Here is a 21,875-nt window from a genome sequence, read left to right on the forward strand (position 1 = left end):
TCTTACGTAGTCCCGTCTTTTACTCAAGACCTGGTAATCTAACATTCAAATAGATATAAAAATGATTAGAGTTAGATACATATACTGTACCAAAGATAAATAGGTACAGAAAATAATAATTATATGATGGCAAGTACAATATTATGGAAAAATTAGGAAGCATCTTGGTAACTGAGTTTAATTAGGTCAGGGATTCTATTAGCCCAAAACAAGGGACATTGATGTAACTATATTAAGACCTACACCAAGATATTACCACTTTGTATGTATAAACAGTTTTAGAAAATTTCAAGGTGTGTCTGGAAAGGAAGAATAGAACCTTAATGATAGTACATATATTCACTTTTAAAGATGTATGTGTGCCTCACTTAAACCAAGAAATGTAAATGTAACGGTTTTTTTTAAAGTTGGGGTCATGGAATTTTTCCACTTAGAAAAATGACAAGATGAGTCTAATTCCCTTTGATAGCGAGTCCATGATTTTTGTTTTACTTCGTGATATTCAGTGGTGCCTACCTACGATATTTGGGAATAGAGTGGCAGGCCTGAAGTTGGGAAGGCCCCCAGTTCAAATCCAGCCTCAAGGACCCTGGGCAAGTCAACCTCTATTTCCTTCAGTTTCCTTGTCTGTAAAATGGGGATAATAAGAGCACTTTCCTCCAAAGGGTGTTGTGAGGATCAAATGAGGTAGTAATTGTAAAGTGCTAGCACAGTGCCTGGCACATAGTAGGCACTATGTAAATACTGTTACTATTACAACAGTATCATATTCCCTCTCTTGTTTTTACCCCGTGGTGTTGTTCCCTAAGTACCCAATCAGTGATTTATTGAAGAAAGCATAATACACTTTCAAGGCAGGAATGGTTTTGCTTTTCTTTGTATCCCCAGGGCCTTATACCTGGGTAGCACTTAGTAAATATTTGATGAATTGAAAGCAAATTTGAGGCTGAATTACAGCCACTATTCCAAACCAGCTACAAACAGCATAGCTGCTAAGAATTACATATCCTCGAATCTAAGGAAGTTATATTCATGTCTTCCAGTCAAGGACAAACAAAAGACCCTGCAAGAAAATAAAATGTATAAATAATGACATTGGGAAGAAAATGGAAGCTATCCCATGAAATGGCCAAAACTTTATGGATAACTTAAAAATTTAAGCAGGAACTTAAACTATTAAGATTGTCATGAGATTGAAAAACAGCATGTAGAAATTAAGCTGATATGGGAGAAAATAAAGACAAAAGAAAAGATGCTTTCACTTTGATACAGTGAAAAGGGTGACATTTACAGTAAGAGGCCCTGATTTCAAACAGAATCTGGCATTTACTACTGAAGTAAACTTAGAGTTCCTGGCCTCAGACACCTGACATGCTAGCTGTGTGGCCTTGGGCAAGTCACTTAACCCCAATTGCCCTGCCTACCCCCCCTCCAAAAAACAAAACGAAAAGGGTTACTAAACCCCTTGCCTCAGTTTCCTCATCTGTAAAATGAGGTTGGATCAGGTGTCTTTAATGTTCCCTAAATCTAGAGAAAATAACAGGAGAAAGTAGTACTAAAATATGCTGACTATAACAGACAACCTGGGGGCGAAAAACAGTGGAAATAATTAGAGTTAATACAGAGGAAGAGAAGTCAGCGTACATGTTAAAATCAAGCTCAGAAAATGACTTTTAAAGGAATTGGAAAACAATATTTCGTATAAAATCCTTTATATGGAAATGCTTATTTTACTTGATGTTAAGTGTAGAATTTTTTAAAAGATTATAAAAATAGAGAAAAAGGAAAACACAGATTGAAGGGACAGACTTGGAAGGTGTAAAGACATACCTTAGGGTTTGGCCTCAGTATTGCTGATATCCTTAGAAATTTTGTGTGTGTACTAAATTATTTCAAAAAATTCAAGAAAACTAATTTTAAAAAAGAACATACAAATGTAATCCACAGGAACAAGAAAAGGACAAAATTAATATTGAAACTAACCTTTTAATGTCAAGGAAAAATCCTCCAAATTGCAAGTGGAAAGAAAGGGTGAACATCAGTATATCAGTTATCACCACAAGATTTTTTTTTACATTTATTTTTAAAATTTACATTTATTTTTAGTTCACAACATTCAGTTCCACAAGATTTTAAGTTTTAAATTTTCTTCCCCTCCCACCCCAAGACAGTGTGCTATCTGATATAGGCTCTGAGTATACAATTCACGTTAAACATTTTCACATTAGTCATGTTGCAAAGAATTAGAACCAATGGAAAGGAACACGAGAAAGAAAAAACAAAAAAGGGAGCAAATAGTCTGCTTCGATCTGCATTCAGACTCCATGGCTCTTTCTCTGGATGTGGATAGCATTTTCCACCTGAGTCTTTTGGCGCTGTCTTAGAACCCTGCATTGCTGAGAAGAGCCGAGTCTATCAAAGTCAGTCATCACACAGTGTGGCTGTAACTGTGTACAGTTTTCTCCTAGTTCTGCTCCCCTTCCTCAGCATCAGTTCATAAGTCTTTCCAGGTTTTTATGAAATCCTCCTGCCCATCATTTCTTACGGAACAATAGTATTCCATTACATTCATATACCACAACTTGTTCGGGCGTCCCCTCAATTTCCAATTCTTAGCCACCACAAAAAGAGCTGCTATAAATATTTTTGTATGTGTGGGTCCTTTTCCCATTTATATGATCTCTTTTCAACAGTAGATTAGGGTAACTGGAATATAACATGCTTATTAAAACCAGTTTAACTCATTAGGATTATAGTAAAATGTAATAGGCTATGTTGGGGGAAGGTTAAACATTTGAAGAATATTTGGAATTTAAGATATTTGCAATGATGAACAACTACCAAGGCTTGGCCTGACTCTTCCACAAAGACTCATCTGTCCATTTTCATCAACTTCCATCTCTGCTCTGGTCATTTTCTCTGGCTGTCCCCTATGCCTGGAATGCTGTCCTTCCTCTGCTGATGTGACTCTGAATGTGGAGAAAATACAAGCAGCGAAATTAGCACAAAGATCAATAGACAGGGCTCCCAATGTCTGAACAAAGTAATAAAACCACCTACGTACACCACCAGATTGGGTGGGGGGGAGCATAAAACATCTGAGTTGGGGGGAGTGGGGACGACGCTAACATTTTGGCTAATAGGCTCAGGGCCAGAAAGGCCCTCCTGATTCAGTGCCTAATTAGCTTAGTGCCAAAAGGTATGAAAGCCTCCCCATAATCAAGCTCCTCAGGCAACTTCTTCCCCCAATGCGCTGTATGTGACTCAAGATGTATGACTGGACACGTGTGATCACACAGGCTTACTAATGAATGGGGAAGATCTTCCTATTCCATTAACATTACACCAAGTTAAAAGACAGACAACAGCTATGAGAAAATCTGTGTTCCCAGTTGGAGACCAAATTTGTGAATGAAACATAATCTACTTCAAAATGTGGTTTGAATGTTTTTATAAATGCTGACATGTTCTAGTGAGTGTTGGGGTTACACTGTAGAAATTAAGGAAAAACAAGAAACATCATGGAAACCACAGTCAAACCTTAATCACTTTTTCTCCTGGATAGTGACAGATTTATTGGTTTAGTGCTGGGGGGAATATGAATTCACTGAATAGAGGGGGAAAAAAGAGTTTTAGGGGCAGCTAGGTGGCGCAGTGAGTAGAGCACCAGCCTTGGAGTCAGGAGGATCTGAGTTCAAATGCGGCCTCAGACACTTAACACATATACTAGCTGTGAGACCTTGGGCAAATGAGTTAACCCCAACTGCCCTGCCCCCCCAAAAATGGGTTTTGCAATCTGGTACTTAATTTATCTCTACCGGTTTCCCTTACCACAAAAAGATGAAAAGCTTGTTTAAATCAGGAAAAGTAGAAAGTAAAATTTAATTTGGAAGAATTTTTTGTTGTGTTAAACTTGAAAATTTGGTTGAAGGAAACAACAGAGCTAGGTGATAGAAAAATCCATGTTGTTTATTATTTTCCCTTAAAGCATAGCTAAGCTAGCTTACTTGTACGTACAAGGGGTCAGAGCATAGGCTCTGGCTGTCTGAACAATGGAATGAGAAAACTTATATACGTTATCTTAGCAGACCTAGCAAGCCTGTATTACCTCATTTTTTATGACCCCCATGTATGTTTAACCATGATACAAGAAGGGGATTTTCCTTAATTGAATAGAGTTGTAAAGGATGTTGACAAAAGTCAGTTGAAACTACAGCCCAGCATCTCTGTGTCTCATTACATTCCATAATATAGTATATACCTGTAGAATATTAAGCAAGGTAATCTCTCTTGGGGCTAGGCTAATGTCCTTAGGTCAGTCTAATCTGGCCTTGTTGACAGAGGTAAGGGTATTTCCTGAGCAAACTTTTAGAGAGAACAAAGAAGTCCAGGTCCTGGATCTTCTTCCAGTTACTCATTAATTCAGGCTCTGGGTCTGGTTGAAATTAGAAATGATATAAAATAGTATAATAATTTCCACATTTCCTCCTTTTGGTCAAAGGCAAACTGAAAGTTTCGCCTGAAGACCAATTAAGGTATAGAAAAACCTCTATCTTCCTCAGGGGTGAAGTTCTAAAAATCCTTATGTAGGTGGATTCAGGTTTTTTTTTCTTTTCTTTCTGTGTTTGGACATCCCCAGAGATGGACAGTAATTGTAAACTACTTGTAAACAAGTAGAGGGAGCAAGTTGCAAGGCGTATCAGTAGGGAGCATAATGGGGAAACTAGAGCACCCATATAAAATAAGCTAAAGACACCAAAGGTACAAGTAAACAGTCTTGGGAATGCAATGGACTCAAAAAGGGAAAGAGCAGTTCTTCGTTCAGGTTCTGGTCCAGGCTCTTGGGAAGGTTGCCTGCGTCTGATGCTGTCCCCTTCAGGCTCTTTGAAACTGGAGGGCAAGGTCTCCTATAGGCTCAGATGTCCACTCCTCACACGGGGCTCCCAGAACGCATGTGAGTTGATGATTGAGAGAAAAAAAACGCAACATAGTTCCCAGCCACGCAGGGCTAAGTTCAAGCAAATACAATAAGTAGTTCAGTATCCCAGCCGCACAGGGCTGAGTCCAAACAATTACAATAAAGTTTTTCTCGCAATTCACAAAACTGCACAATTACATTAAGTACAGTAGACCAAAGCACTTAGTTCACAATAGAGGGGGAAATTTGCATGTCACATGTTTTACATTTACATTAGATAAACAAGAAAACTTAAACAAGAACCATACAAAGTAATGCAATCATTAACAATGTTGACTAATATTAAATTCCTTGTATCCCAGTAGCACAGTACATACACCATCATAAATTTTTAGTCATGCCATGTCTCTTTGATGGCATTTACAAAATAATCCACAAACCATTCTTAACAAAACTTACGATGTTTCTGATTTAATTCCAGCAATTAATTGCACATTTTGTATACAAAATAACTTTAAATCCCAGTTAAATATTTCCAATGTCCATTTAAAGCAACAAAATTTTTTTTAAGATGCCTGATTGTAGTTATCTGGTTCCTAGATAGTAAAATAGAGTTCTGCTTCTCTGGTTCAGATTTAGAAATTCTCAGACAATTCTAATTTACTTAATATAACTTAGTACAATCACTTAAGTTTGGCTCTCCTTTTTTAAACTTCAGAGTACTTCAGTTTATATATCATCTACTGTTTCTAACCTTACCTAAATTTTGTACCTGGTATAAGAATCCTTTAAAATATGAAGGTCCAACCATAAATTGAATTCATCTTCCTTTTAAAATCATCACAGATATCTTACAAAGGAGATATAATTTCACTTGTAACAATATCTTATACAATTTCCTTGTGCAAAAATCCAAAATTAAGATCTTATTACCGACACACACTTATTAGCTTGAATTTCCATGACTGATAAATTTTGGAGCCAATCATACACATCTGTATATAATTCTTAGAGGAATCAATCTGATCCTATTGCTTTTTCTCAAAATTTACTATCCTATTTAATTAGACATTTATCACATTACATCTTTGTCTTATTACTATGTCTAATCATTTCCTCCTTTTGGAGGATGTTATCTCTGTATCCTTCTAATCTTTATTTGGTCATGAACATAGGTAAAAATTGTAAGCTATTCATTCCTGTGTCCTATTATAATAACTCAGAGATATTCCAATATTCATCTATTACCCAATAGATTTAGCATTAGGCTTACAAAACTTCTTGATAATATAAATTTGCTATGAAGAAAAGAGGGACAATTTCATATATCTTAACAGAAGGAAAGCACTTCCTTAGCTCTGTTTGATTCCAGGCACGAGTCATATCTGTTAGCCAATCATATAGTCACTAGGTGCTGAAAGCAGGGCTTAGGAGTAATCAGGTGGGGATTTTCCTTTAGAGAAAGGAAATAGCAGAATTGGGAAATAGAGTCAGGAAGATCCTACCTAGGTTGTGTCAGAGGTCATCTTCAAGACTTTTTCCCAGGCACATCCACCTTAAAAATTCTCAGCTTGTAATGCCTGTCATACCATTACTGGCTTCATGTGACCTATCCCTGTAATCAGAGCTTAAAACAATATTAAATTGTAGTCCCATAAAATCTTAAATAGCAAATAAATATCCTTCAGATAGGACTGTCCCAAATTTCATTGAGCTAATAATTATCAAATCAAGCTACCTATCTTTTCTGTCTTCTAAAATACTTTCTCACACACTTTCTCAACTTATTTAAACCATCTGAAACTAGTATTTTCTTGAGACAGGAGAGGCTTAGCTAAGTATCATTTGTCCCTAAACCTTCTTATCTGCCTTTTGTAGTTCCAGTCAAACCTTTATCTTTCCAAATCTTTCAAACCCATTATTCAGTCCTTTACGTTTCAACCATAAGAGGGAATTTTCAGACTTCAACCAATTTTGTGGGAGTCCTTTTTGGACTTTTGTCAAGGCCAAAATTCCAGGAAAAATTAATCCTATGGAGCCCAAAAGCGTTGGCAAGGTTGGGCTGCATTGTCCCCTTTCCATCATTTCCATCCGAGTCACGGCACCATAACTGTTAAACCTGAAAATTTGGTTGAAGGAAACAACAGAGCTAGGTGATAGAAAAATCCATGTTGTTTATTATTTTCTCTTAAAGCATAGCTAAGCTAGCTTACTTGTACGTACAAGGAGTCAGAGCATAGGCTCTGGCTGTCTGAACAAAGGAATGAGAAAACTTATATATGTTATCTTAGCCAACCTAGCAAGCCTGTATTACCTCATTTTTTATGACCCCCGTGTACGTTTAACCATGATGCAAGAAGGGGATTTTCCTTAATTGAATAGAGTTGTAAAGGATGTTGACAAAAGTCAGTTGAAACTACAGTCCTGCTGTCTCTGTGTCTCATTACATTCCATAATATAGTATATACCTGTACAATATTAAGCAAGGTAATCTCTCTTGGGGTTAGGGTAATGTCCTTAGGTCAGTCTAATCTGGCCTTGTTGACAGAGGTAAGGGTATTTCCTGAGCAAACTTTTAGAGAGAACAAAGAAGCCCAGATCCTGGATCTTCTTCCAGTTACTCATTAATTCAGGCTCTGGGTCTGGTTGAAATTAGAAATGATATAAAATAGTATAATAATTTCCAGAGTTGTCACCATGGTATTTTCTTCTGTAATAAAAGAACTAATTGTTTAGGTAAACTAGAAGCAGGGTCACCAAAAAAAAAAAAAAAATTCGAAAAGACCACGTGTTCCTAAGCTCTTAAGAACTCCCAATACAACACTAGTATAATTAACTGGGGTTGTGTTAAGAAAATTTTTTGTGCTAAGTTATAAAGAAATTTGCCAGAGTGATGATTACTTCTATAGATAGTCTGGGGTATGATTGGGAAATAAAGGTTAAAGGAATTAATCAAATATAAGTGAAGTGTTAGATCAGAGTATGGAAGATGCGTTTTGAAAGGTTATATAGAGAAAAAAGGTGGTTTTGAAAGGATATATAGAGAAGGGAAGAGAAAAAGTTTAAGCAAGTAGTGTTTGAAAGTAAAAGAGATTTGGAGTTTTGGAAAGGGGTTTTGATGTCGAGATTAGAAAATGAGATCTGTTATGTGGTTGGCTATTCTTTATGATGTGGAAACTACAATAACATTTGCAACATGGATTCAAAACCCAATCCTTATGTTATGCGTGTAATCTTGGCGGAGTTTGTTAACCCTATCAGGGCCTCGGTTTTTTCATCTGTGCAATAGAGGGGTTGTAAACTAGACGATGTCCGTGGGTCTCCATCCAGCTTTGACCAGGCCCGGTTCTTACGCCACCTGCCCCTGGCGGCTTCTCAGCCTATCTCCACTCCCACCTTTCCCGTCTTCTGACTGCTTCTAACCTTCCTCCCCACGTACTCTGGCCCAGGGACACGGGCCTTCACGCTGTTCTTCCAACGACACACTCCGTCTCCGCAATGTACATTTTCCCCAGCGGCCGCCACACCTGAGATGCTCCGCTTCCTCATCCCCGCCTCCCCGGCTTCAAGTCCCAGCTGAGATCCCGCTTGTCGGAGAAAGTCTCCATCCCCCTAACTCTAGTGCCCTTCTAAGTATTATCTCCAATTCATCCTGAAACGTGTAGACGGTGAACGTAGTGGTCTGCATAGAGTCTTTGCCATTAGAACACACGATCCTCCACGGCAGGATCTTTTACCTTTCCTTCTGTCTTCAGCGATTAGCATGGTGTCCGGCACACAGTGAGCGCTTCATACATGCTGACTGACCGACTAAGCTTTACGTTTACCCTTACGGTTTACTCCTTTCCCCAAATCAGCACGTTTCGGCTCCTGGCTTCCGGTCTGGGCACACGCATGTGCGCCTCTTACGCAGAGCGTGCGACGAGTCTAACGTCACGCGCCGACGCCAGCAGCGTCACGTCACGGGGTGGGGAGGAGGCGTCGTTGCGCTCCTTCCGGGCGGTGGCTGTGGGTCGACTCTCCCAGGCTTCCTGGGAGTCGTTGGCGCTTGGCACTATGGGGCAGAGGGCGGGGGAGTGCCCGACGGGGACCTGGACGTAACCCGTCTTGGGGTTACGGAGGCCGGCTCCTGCTCTCTGCGGGTTGAGGCCTCTGGCTGCGGGGAGAACCGGCTGAGGCAGGCGGGGAGGCCGAAGCAGGGCCGTGCTGGAGGCCCAGCGCTGCGGCCCGACCCGGCCCGGCGATGCTGCCCAGCGCGGACCACGGCTCTTGAATTAAAATTTCCAAATTCTCTCAGTAACGGTGGAAGGAAATTTAAATACGGTATTCAGGAATGGGATGGCCGGAGGTGGAGGGCCTTGGGGAAGGGGGAAAAACGTAATAGTAAACGAAAGTAACTCCAGACAATCAGCTTGTTTTAGATTTTTCTGTGAGCTTTGTGAAGAGGGGAGTAAAGTCGCCTCCAACTCTGAGGCCACGGTGCTATTGTAAAAGAAGCGGCCAGTTATAAATCTTTAATACCTCAAGTATTCGGGTTCTACCCCAACAATCTCGGTTACTCATGACCTCTTAAATTGTCAGCTTGGGGCAAGAACCTTAGGATTCATGTGCACCGAACTTTTTTATATTTTTACCGTAGATTTGGAGGATTCGTGTGCACTGAACTTTTATATTTTTACCGTAGATTTGGAGGTCCAAGACATAAAAAGTTAGAAATAGAGAAAAAACATAAGTATGTAGTAAACGTTAAAACCATGCTCTAGTCTCTTTTTCGAGGCATTAAGAGCAAGGAGCAGTGGGGGACCACAATCAATGTGCTTCATCCGTCACCTCCTTCCTAGCTTTTACCCACAATTCTCCCCTAGTCAGTTCTCAATAAATGAAGAAGACCAATATAGTCTTTTTATCAACTAATAGTAAAACTGCCTCAAAACATCATAAATTAGTTTGATCTTTAAGTTATATTCTTAGAATATTAAAGCTGTTATTTACTTTGACATATTTTCCCACCGATATAAATTTTCATTTCTAGTAACCAGTCAATCACAGCATCAACACACTGAAAGAATCTTGACAAAAAAAGCAAATTTCAGGTTGGCTTTGTCAAAAGAAGGTAGAACTATGGGAAAAAAACAACTTTATACAGAGAAAATACTTTTAAAAAGGGGTACCTGAAACAATAATCAAAGGCATCACTGATTTCTGTCAGCCTGTTAAATATGATTTTTAGTTATAATTCCCCTCAGATTACTAAAACAATACTTATTAAAGGATGAAGAACTGAAAAAAGTTGTTTACTGCAAGTATAGATGTTAGTTTCTAAAGAAATATAATTTATATAAAACCATCTTCAATCTTTTTATTTTCTTCACTATTCAAGAAATCAAATTCTGTGAAAATGACTCTTCAGGAAATGGTGCTTCAAGCTGCTGCTCTTTATTCTGACCGAATAGCTGTATGTTTTGATGGATGTAATGATGAACTTCCAGTTTATTATACCTACAAATCTGTGGTTAATTTTGCCTCAGAATTGTCTAGCTTTCTGCAACTACACTGCAATTTTGAAGGGATTAATGAAATTGGTCTTTACTGCTATCCTGGAATAAATTTACCATCTTGGATTTTGGGGTAATATCATTTGGAGTTGTTACATTTAATAATAATCTTCGTTAAGTTAAAGTTATTTACTAGGGAGAATATAGTGGAAATTACTGTGCTCTTCATATGTTTTAGAAAGTTCATTGTGTTCCCTAATGAAATATGCTGTTCAATCATTTAAATAGATAATTATTTTGAACTTATTTACTAAAAGCTGAGGCTATAGTTGACAGAAAAATATTTGGATATTTTTGTTTCACTCACATAAGCATCTTAATAAAAACGTATTTGATTTTTTTTTACCCAAGCCTGTGACTTCATTGGTATAGGGAACTCTGGATAAAGAAATCTCTCTACCAATTCTGATGTGAAACTGTTCTGCAATATAATCTTATTTGTGTGTGGGAGTGTCTTGATTAGGGTCACTTAGCCATTGTGTTTCAGAAACTAAACTTAAATCCTGGCCTTTCTAAATCTGACCAACTCTCCGGATATTATTCTAGGCTGCTTGTCATGTTGTTGCAAAAATGTTACTGTTAGAAAAATATGTTAGTAGTACTTAATCAGAATTATAAATCTGTGTCCCTCTTTAAAATTTTAATGAAAAGTTTTGGATTGTAGTCTGAAAGAAAAATGAAGAATTGTTGTAAAGTTAAGTCGCTAGAGGGAGCTAATTTAAACTACTGTGCGCTAGTATTAATACTACTGGCTGAATCCAAACATAGAGCAAGGACATGAACACCGAGCTACTCGCTAAATGTTTCTGACGCTGTTAACAGATTATGAATAGTATAGGTTGGATAAACCTGTACAAATTTTCCATTAATCACAAATGTTGACTACCAGCAAGGTACTCTATTATAATAATGAACTAAAAGTATGTGCTTAAGATGGCTTACTTGAGATTTGTTCTTAATACAGACACTATCACATATAAACCAATATAAAGTTTTAAATTTAAAATATTTTTGATAGAATGAATATTTTGTTGTGTGAAGATTCTGATAGCGGTAGTTACAAAAGAAGTTTTGCCATATATCTGATTATCCGATAGAGCTAAAGAAATTTATTCCATATTATCTGTTTTATGGATTATGTGTTTGTAGAAAAAAATGATTAAACTTGTTTTTCTTTAGTCTTTATGTTGGAAACACTTTGATTTTATCATGAAGTTGTCAGAATTCAGTTAGAAATACTAAAAATTGCACATTTATTTACTTTTTAGCCATTTTGCTGGATAGCAAATTTTTTTCCCTCTGGAACTTACCTCTGGCTAGAGTATCAATGTGTATACTTGATTAATAGACTTGCTTTATGAAACTACAAAAAAAAATATCAACTGCTGTGTTGTGCTCTACTCAAAAAAATATTAAGTGTTTTTCAGATTCAGTAGATGTCTTAGACACAATAATAAAAAAAAAGCCTCTTAATATACATAACCAAAGCAGTGAGAAAGTATTGGCAGCTTTTTTCTAAAAATTAGAATGCTTATAAAGTAATAGAAACCTCATCACAGGTGTTAAAAGTTAATTCTATCATCTTAAGAGATTTTTTTTTGCCTCTGTACTTCTGTCTCAGAATTCTGCAAGTCCCTGCTGCTTATTCTCCTGTTGATCCAGATGTACCACCAGAATTATCAGCCTATTTTATGAAAAAATGTAACCTCAAGTATATCCTTGTTGAAAAAAACCAAGTTGATGTAAGTACTTACTCTATAAAATAGTACATCTATCTTGCATTTAAATTTTTTCACCAGGCACCTGAATTAATATACTACTATGTATACCAATATAACAGTATTGAATACCACTATGTTCTAGCTTTCTAATATATTGGGTGCTATATAATACAAAGCACTGTTTCCCTCAAATGTTACATTTACTGAAAAAATTGTATAACACTTAAAATATTACATCTTTTCATTTTTATGGAAACTAAACTAGTTCACTCTTAAAAAGTAATACTCATCTTGGTGTTTGAAATCAGGGGAATCTTGTCCTAGCTTTCAAAAAAAAGCAGAATTATTAGACTATAGGTTGGTGAGCTTGATTCTGATTCCTGGTAAAATTCTAGAATGAATTATACATTTTTTAAAGGGATGCATTAGAAAAGCAGGCATAGTTACCATGAACTAGAATGGCTTTATCCAGGAAAATCATGTCAGATTAATCTTATTTCCTTATTTGGCAGGGTTACTAGGCTGGTCAGTCAAGGGAATGGCATAGGCATAGTAGTCCTGGATTTCAGCAAAGAGTTTGACAGCTATCTTTTTTGAAAAAAGAAACTGTTCTATGTTTTAGCTTCTTTTAATTGCATTCTCACCAGCACATAGTAGTGAAAAAAGCTTTGAGCATCTGAAGGTATTATTCTCATTCAAGAAGGAGGAAGAGAGTAAGGTGGTGGTTTATTTAGAAAATCTTTTAAAAACAAGGATAAATAAGAGACTGATATGAGTAGATTAGAGAGCACAGTTGAAGAGTAGTGGGAAATAAAGCTAGTTGAAGGCAGATAACGGAGACTGAAAACTAGGTATTTCCAATTTATGAGTGGATTCTGTTTCAAAAATTAATTCGTAAGTCAGTTTTTGATTACTTGAAATTAATTTTCCCATATGTTATGGTTTTCTGAGTTAGTCTAGAAGTGCCTATTTAATGTACACAGTGAAGTTGAACTAATTACTTTACTTTTTGGACCTCAGCTTCCTTAACTATAAAATAAAACTATACCTTGTGTACTCTAATGTCCCTTCCACATGCTAACATTCTACAATTTTATGATGTTAACCTGATTTTTGAAGCAGGTGGGAAAATGGAGAGTAAGAGGAGAATTTATGTTTTTTTTCTAATATTGGTGCTACCCTTAATTTTTTGGGGGGGAGGGGTGCAGAATAAGCAAAGTTTTTCTTGACAGCCTCCTATTAAGTACCTAACAAGGGCCAGTTGTGCTAGGTGCTAGAGATAAAAATGCAAGAGTGTAACAGTACTGCCCTCAAGGAGCAAAAGAGAATGCTTCTTATAATGAGGCATTAAGTGTTCACCGTGTTGGGTGTTGGGGGTACAGAGACAAAAATGAAATCATTTTTGTCCTCAAGGAGCTTACTTTCCTTGGGGAAACAACATGTATGTAAATAAGTTTGTACAAAATACAAAGGAATTTTTTTTTTGTGAGGAAGGCACTAGTTGATGAAGGAGTGTCAGGGAATGCTTCATACAGAAGGTGTCATTTAAGTAGAGTTTTGAGGGAGACAGGGGAGCCTAAGAGGCAGAGGTGAGGCGGGAGTGCATTCTAGTTATGGGGGATAGACAACTAGTGCAGAGGCACAACGATGGAAATATTGTGGCTGAGGGACAGCAGGAAGGTCTGTTTGTTCAGGAAATGGGACAGTGTATCGATGAGGTTGAAAAGGCTGGGGTCAAGTTGTGAAGGACTTTAGAAGCTAAACAGAGGAATTCATATTTGATCCTAAAGACAAAGTGGAGCCATTGATGTTTAGTGTTGATGTTTAATGAGTCGGGGAGTGACATGGTTAGATTTTCACTTACAGAAAATCCCCTTGGTAACTGGAGGATGGATTGGAAAGGGGAGAGACTTGAGGCAGGGAGACTGTTTATGAGGCTATTACAAAAATCCAGGTGACAAATGATGACCTGAACTAGAGTGCTAGCTATGTGAGCAGAGAGAAGGAGATACAAGAGATAGTGAGAAGATAGAAATGACAAGACTTAGCAACTGATTGACTGTGTGGGTGAAGAAGAGTTGAGTTAAGGCTGTTGAGGTGTGGTAGCTTTGGTAGAAAGAGAGGTGGCTTGGAGAAGAGATAATTCCATTTTATTTTGACTTTTTAAGTTTGAAATAATAGTTATTATAGCTAACATTTATGGGCTTTAAAATTTGCAATGCACTTTACGTTTATTAGCTCATTTAATTCTCACAACAACCCTGTTGGTGCTAGTCCTATTTTACAGAGTGGTCACACACCTGATAAATCCAGAAATCTTCACAGTTCCATTTAGCTGCCCTAGAAATATTCATTGGGCACTTGGGGATATGTACCTAGGACTTCGGAGAGATCCTACACCAAGATATATAGACTTGGGAGTCATCTTGGAAGTTGATGAGATCACCAAGTGCAAAAGTATGAAGAGAATAGAAGAGAAACCAAGGCCTAGCTTGGGGGTATATCACAGTTAGAAGATGCTATAGGAACAATGAATCTGTAAAGGAGATGTTAGGAGGAGAACCAGGAGAGAACAATCATGAAATCTTAAGAGGGGTAATCAGCGGTGTCAGATGCTTCAGAGAAGTGTAGAAGGAAGAGAACAGAAAAAACACTTTGATTTGGCAATTAAGAGATCATTGGTAACTAATGGAAGTTTGGGGTGAATGATGAGATCAAAACCAGATTATCAACTTGAAAAAAATTTCTTAGGTTATGTAACAAAGTGAAAAAGTTGAATCAGTAGGTATTATTCTAGCACAAGGGTGCCACCATGTAGTAAGCCAGTCCTTGGGAGTCTGCTCTTTCTCCAGTCCTTCTACTGCCCTTCTCTTTCCTAATATAGATTAGATTTGCTCTTTGTGTCTTTCTCCTTTCTTCTTTGAACTCAACATTTTTAAAAAAAAGATGCAAATTAAAAAAAATCAACTTGATTTACAGAGCAGAGGGGATTAAAGAAAAGGTGACAGTAAAGATATTTTATGGGTTGCTTGCATTTCAGGGATAGCCTATATGATTGGTTTTGTATATTTTATAGTTGCTTCACCTTATCCACATTATGACAAACTTTAATTATGTTTCCATGTTCATAGGATCATATAAGAAATACATGGGAAGTTAGAGGTCATAGTGTTTATCTTGATACAGTAGTATTGGTATTGGTCTTGACCTGTTATTAATTTCTGGGTTCTGACACCACTTGTGTGACCTTGGGCAGGTCAGCCTCATTTGTCTTCAGTTTCCTCATTTTTAAGATGGGTTGGACCAAATGACCCAAAGCCCCTTTCATATTTAAATTTATGATCCTGTGGTTTTACAGAGAAGGATATGAGTTATAAAGAGTTATAAAGTCTTTTAGTAAGCAGCAGTATTTGGACTAGAATCCTGTCTCCTAGACCAGCGGTTTTTCTACTATACTACACTTCACCTCGTTCATTTGGCACATTTGTAATCCTTTGGTGTTAGTTACAAAGAGTTACTTCACATTGAATGCTACTTTAGCTAATATCTATATTTGTAACATAATAAATAATACTTACAATGGTATTTCTGAAACCATACAGTGTCAGAGATGGAACTTGTTTTATTTTTTAACTTGTAATACTTTTTTTGCCTTCCAACGCAGAAATTCAAATCTTCCTTTGAAACTTGGTTAAATAACGATACCATTACAGTAGACCATACTGGTTTAATACTTTTTGAACTTCACTGGAATGATATTGATGTGAACTTGATTGTACCTGATAAAAAAGAGAACTATGGAAAGGAAAAAATTAATAATTGCATCAGTTATTTGAATAGCAATGACGAAAAAGCAAAGAAGTGCCTGGATGTCAGATTTCAGCATTGCTTAGCTTACGTTCTACACACCTCAGGAACTACAGGAGTCCCTAAGATTGTCAGAGTGCCTCATTCATGTATAGTACCAAATATTCAACATTTTCGGTGAGTTTTAAAAAATTATTTTCTTTTGAACTGTATCTTAAGGAAATATGAGTTCTTTAAATTTAAAAAACAAAAACAGGTTGCTGGAGTGATAGACCTAGATAAAGGGGTTATTTTTATCCCATTGTTTTGTCTCCTACTACAAGTATGTGGACATTCACTGTTACCCTGGGCGAACCAACCACTTCACCTTTCTGAGCCTATTTCCTCATAAAAGGGGAATAAAAACACTTGTATTACATAGTCATAGGGTTGTTGTAAAGAAAGTACTTTGAAAATTTCAAAGGGCCATGTAACTGTGTAATGATGTTTATATTAGTAAGGGAAAACCCTATCATCTAAAACTAAGTTAATTCTTGAAATTAGTTTTGTGTTATTTCTTATTGCCAGTTGCTCTTGTAGCAAGTATTTTCTGATGAAGGTAGTCTTTTTATGCCAGTCATGGCATTTTCCTGAGTTCAAATCTGGCCTGTGACACTTACAGGCTGTGTGATCTTGGGCAAGTCACTTCACCCTGTTTGCCTCAGTATCCTTATCAGTAAAAATGAGCTGGAGAAAGAAATGGCAAACTACTCCAGTATCTTTGCCAAGAAAACCCTAAATGGGGGTCACCAAGAGGGGGATACGACTGAAAAACAATATACAAATATTTTTCTATTTAGGGTTAATTTGGATGAACAAACTGCTCTTTAAACCCACTGTATTCTCGCATTTCTAGAAACCACATCTTAAGTCATGCTTACATAAGGAAGTATTTTGAGGGTGCTAAACTGTTCATCTCTTAGGACAACGTCAAGGCCAGTAAAGGTGCTAAGAATTGAAATTTAGATCATTACTAAGGTGGCGCTAGATGAATAGAGGATGATTGCAGAATGGCAAAAAGTGGGGACTTTCTATTACACATTTGTTAGGAGCTCCTCAGCTCCCTACAGGTTCACTCTGGATCCGGGCACACTGTGAAGGTTGACAGTGGAGATGACAGATGAGGGGGTCATATTACTTTTTTCTCAATGGCAGCAGGTCAAGATGGAGGGTGGAGAGGGGCCATCCATCCGCCCCTACAGCATCCCCAGCATTCTGCAAATCCATATTCACTGACCAGTGCCCATTTTATTTATTGATAAGCACACAAAAAAGGCATCATGCCAACAATAAGTTTATAAGTTTACATTAACTCTGGTTATATGATGATGTCTCAGCACCAAGCTAGTGTAGTGGGGGTGTTTACAGGCTAAGCTTATGAGCATAGTGCAAGCGCAGAGTGAGTGTTTATGGTCAGGATTGTGGCCTGGCTGTCTGTATAAAAACAAATCCATGCCACCTTACACACAACATATTAATCGTGTAAGCTTATAAGAACGGATTTTTAGAATTAACAGTTCCATTTGGCTAATGGAATGGGAAGTGATCTTATTACTTCATAAATCTAAGTTAGCTGAAATATTGCAGCTTTGTTGTGATAACCTTTTAGTAAATGTTTATTATTTCTCCAAACTATATGATATTTTTTTCTCAGGACACTTTTTGAAATCACACAAGACGATATTCTTTTCTTGGCCTCCCCTTTGACATTTGATCCATCTGTTGTGGAGATATTTCTTGCCTTGACAAATGGAGCATCTCTGCTTATAGTTCCTAATGCTATTAAAATGCAGTCATCGAAATTGGCTACTGTTCTGTTTCACCATCACCATGTGACAGTTCTCCAGGTAGAGTTTTTTTTTTTTTGCAATGTATGTATGTTGTTTAGACCAGATAGGATGTTTTGGGCTTCTGATATTTTTAAAACTGAAAAATCATGATCCAGAACAATCACATTTGTCTGTCACTCCTGAAGGGAATCCTCTCAAATTATCTTCCATCTCTATGCCAGTGACTCCTAAATCGTTTTATTTACCCTTAAAATCTCTTTTGAACTCCATTTCCACAACACTAACCACTTGCTGAATATCTCCACCTGTATGTCCTTTCAGTGTTTCAGACTCATGCCCAAAACCACCATTAATTTCTTCCTAAACCCACCAGTTTTACAGATTTCCTATTTCTCTTGAGTAATGCAACATTGTTCTAGTCATCTAGGTTCATAACTTTTAAAATCATCCTTAACTTTTCACTTTCCTTTACCAACTACATCCAATCAGATTGGTTCTGTCTAATTAATCTTATTGTTTCTGTCTCTACAGAACCTTGTATCTATACCTTTCGCACTAGCTACTACTTTGGTTCAGCCCTCTTTATCTCTTGCCTAGCTTATTGTAATAGTCTTATAATTGTCTCTGTTCTTCTAACCTCTCTTTTTCAGTCAGTCCTCCATTTAGTTGCCAGATTAACATTCCTAAGACATCACTTCTCTTGCCAGTGATTTAAATGCTAGCTGTCTCAAGAAACTTCAGTGGCTCCATGCTGCCTTTAGATAAAATACAAATGCCTCAGCCCTGCACTTTGATCCCTCTACAATCCAGCTTTCTTTTCCAGACATTTCATTCATGCATGTTACATTCCAGCCAAGCCTCCCTCCTATCTGTTGCCCAAACTTGACATTCCATTTCCTATTTTTGCCCAGCTTGGATAACTTGGATGCATTCCCTCCTCACCTCTACCTCTTAAAATCCCCTAGCTTTCTTTTAAGCCTCAGCTAATGTGCCACCTCTTCATGCAAAGCCTTTCCTTGTTTCCCAGTTGTTAATGCATCCTTACCTTAAATTATCTTGTATTTATTACCTGTATACTGTTGTGTAGAAAATAACAGCGAGATGAGACGTGGGTCCATGGTAAATTTAGGTGTAGATTTATTGGCCAAGCTTGTGACTACCTGGAGTGCATACCCAAAGTATACTCAAATCAGGCAGTCCTGAGCTGAGGGACTGCAATGCTCATAAAGGCAAAAACCACAATTACACAATTAAGGAGGGTCGCTAGGAGAAGCAATGACGTACAGAAGCAAAGATCAGCCATTGGTTGAATTCATCAGCTCAGAGCTAGTTTGGAAATATGGCGAGATTCAGGGGTACGACCATCCTGTGACACAGGGTGGTCAGTTTCCTAGAATGGGTGGCTTTAGGTTGTAATTGGTTTCCTATAACTGGGTGGAGGGTTCAGGGTGGAATTTCCCAGAAAGTAACCTCTGCTTGATCAGCTGTGGTCTGGGTAGAGGGACCTAACTTGGCCAGCAGAATAGCTGCACCCTAACCCAGGGCATGGGGCCACCTGGCAACCGGGGGACTCCTCCCCAAAATAAACCCATACCTTACCCTAGCAACTGATCCTTGCACATAATGCTGATATAGAGAGAATATACAGAATGCTGAATCATGAGGAAGTGGGGGTCAGAGGACTAGTGTTGGGAAATACCCAGAATTATGCCTTAAGCAGTTTCAAGCCATTTCAGGGTGTAGGGCAGAGACAAAGACAAGAATATAAAGGGGATTAATGGTGGGCTTAATGGTGGGCTTCAATTTAGGTGTAACAATACATGTTGTATTCCTCTCTCACCTAAACCTAAATGCTAGTTTTACTGGAAGGAACTGTTTTTTCCTTATATCCTCAGTATCTAATAGTGCATTGCATATAGTAGGTGTTTAGTAAATGTTTGTTGAATTGAGTATCTTAATGAATAGTTTTTACTCTGCATAATATTTAAAGCCATTAAAGTCATACTCCAATGTTGGTTGGCACAGAAGTTATATGAGTTCTCGGAAGCTGGACTGATGGAATTTAAGCTCTGCCTAGTCCTGCCAAGTTGGAGAGGCTTTGAATATGAGCCTAGTGATGAAGTCTGTGTTTGCCATCTCAGTCAGCCAGTCAGTAAGCATTAAGTGCCTGCTACATACCAGGCAATGTGCTAAGCATTAAGGTTACAAAAAAGGGCAAAAAACAGTCCCTGCTATTGAGAAGCTCACAGTATGATGGGGTGGGGGAGACAAATGTAAACCACTATGTACAAACAAGCTATATACAGTAAAACTAGGAAATAATCAACAGGCATTCAAATTAAGAGAGATTGGGAAAGGCATCCTGTAGAAGGTGGGATTTTAGCTGATACTTGAAGAAAGCTAGGGAAGCCAAGAGGCAGAGATGAAGAAGTAGGGCATTTCAAGTATGGGGGACAGCCAGAAAATGCCTGGAGCTGAGAGATGGAGTATCTTGTTTGGGAACAACAGCAAGGAGGCCAGTGTCACTGGTTTGTAGACTTAATATGTCTGGGGAGTATAAGATATAAGAAGATTGAAGTGGAAGAAAGATAAGTTATGAAGGGCTTAGAATGACAAAGAATTTTATATTTGATCCTGGAGGCCATAGGGAGCCACTGGAGTTTATTTGCAGGGGTTGGGGGGTACAAGGGTGAGGAGTGACATAGTTGGACCTGTGCTTTAGGAAAATCATTTTAGTGGCAGAATGGAGGATGTATTGGAATGGGGAGAGACTTGAGGCATGCAGACTCACCAGCAGGCTGTAGTAGTAGTCCAAGCATGAGGTGATAAGGACTTGCACCAGCATGGTCGCAGTGTCGGAGGAGAAAAGGAGACATATTTGAGAGATGTTGAAAAGGTGAAATCAACAGGCCTTAGAAACAGCTTGATTATGATGGGTGAGAGATAGGGAGGAGTCCAGGGTGACACTCAGGTTTCAGGTCTGGGGGACTGGGAGGGTGGTGGAGACTATTCTAGATAAATTTGGAGAAAGTCATTAGCAGAACTTTGGTGATAAAAAATTCGCAAGATGATCACCTACTCAAGCAAAGTGAGGTTGCAGTTTCTCAGTGGAAGGAGTACCACACTGATAAAATCACAGTTGCTTGAAGTGTTGTGTAGGTAATGAGAATGCACTACATCAACTTAGTTGGCTTGAAAAATGAAGCATTTTTAATTAAAGTAAAAACTTGAGATTGATAACTAGCCAGCCGTCTGTTAGAGTGTGAGTGTTTTTAGTGAGCTTCATACAATAAATTTTAAAAAGCTACCTCCTACTGTTTCTATTTTTTTTGCCAAACGTATCTTTTGTCTGCTTAGGAAGAGGTGGCAGGAATGTGTATTATTGATGCATGTTGTCATCTTCCTTTGCAGAAGAATGTAAATGTCCTTTTTTTTTTTGCACTTCTAGTGCTTGGAATAAGACTGCTGTTGTCTATCACGTTAAGGAATTTGGTCTGCCATTCTCTTAACAATTTTCGAAGCATTCTGCTCCTGATGTATCCGTTCGTTCTAAATTAAATTGAAATTGACATACTTGTTTTCCGCTAATATTCAACTTGTATCTCTTTTTAAAAAAATTGTTTTATTATTTAATATTTTTTAGTTTTCAACATTGATTTCCACAAGAATTTGACTTACAAATTTTCTCCCCATTTCTCCCCTCCCCCAGACCCCAAGATGGCATATATTCTGATTGCCCCTTTACCCAGTCTGCCCTCCCTTCTGTCACCCCACTCCTCCCCCCTCCCCATCCCCTTTCCCCTTACTTTCTTGTAGGGCCAGATAGATTTCTATACCCCATTGCCTGTATATCTTATTTCCCAGTTGCATATAAAAACAACTTTTATTTTGAGCATTTGTTTTTAGAACTTTGAGTTCCAAATTCTCTCCCTTCTTCCCTCCCACCTACCTTCCTTGAGAAGGCAAGCAATTCAACATAGGCCACACATGTATCATTATGCAAAAGACTTCCGTAACAGTCATGTTGTAAAAGACTATATTTTCC

The 21,875-nt window shown here is 37.9% G+C and overlaps 1 protein-coding gene across 3 annotated transcripts in view; it reads left to right on the plus strand.

Moving 5' to 3' along the window:
• The first annotated feature begins 8,883 nt into the window (after positions 1–8,883).
• AASDH (aminoadipate-semialdehyde dehydrogenase) overlaps positions 8,884–21,875 on the plus strand; it is a 34,060-nt gene continuing 21,068 nt past the window's right edge. For 2 of the 3 annotated variants that reach the window (XR_005010678.1, XM_036763741.1), the window contains exons 1-5: positions 8,884–9,241; positions 10,299–10,546; positions 12,095–12,215; positions 15,859–16,178; positions 17,695–17,887. Coding sequence is in view for 1 of the 3 variants with exons in the window: in XM_036763741.1 (XP_036619636.1) it covers positions 10,317–10,546; positions 12,095–12,215; positions 15,859–16,178; positions 17,695–17,887 (864 nt within the window). In the remaining 2 variants the exon portion in view is untranslated. Of the gene's footprint in view, positions 9,242–10,298; positions 10,547–12,094; positions 12,216–15,858; positions 16,179–17,694; positions 17,888–21,875 lie in introns of those variants that run through there. The other variant, XM_036763742.1, reaches the window with a different exon arrangement.

The sequence above is a fragment of the Trichosurus vulpecula genome, chromosome 6, assembly GCF_011100635.1.
Source record: "Trichosurus vulpecula isolate mTriVul1 chromosome 6, mTriVul1.pri, whole genome shotgun sequence".
NCBI lineage: Eukaryota > Metazoa > Chordata > Mammalia > Diprotodontia > Phalangeridae > Trichosurus > Trichosurus vulpecula.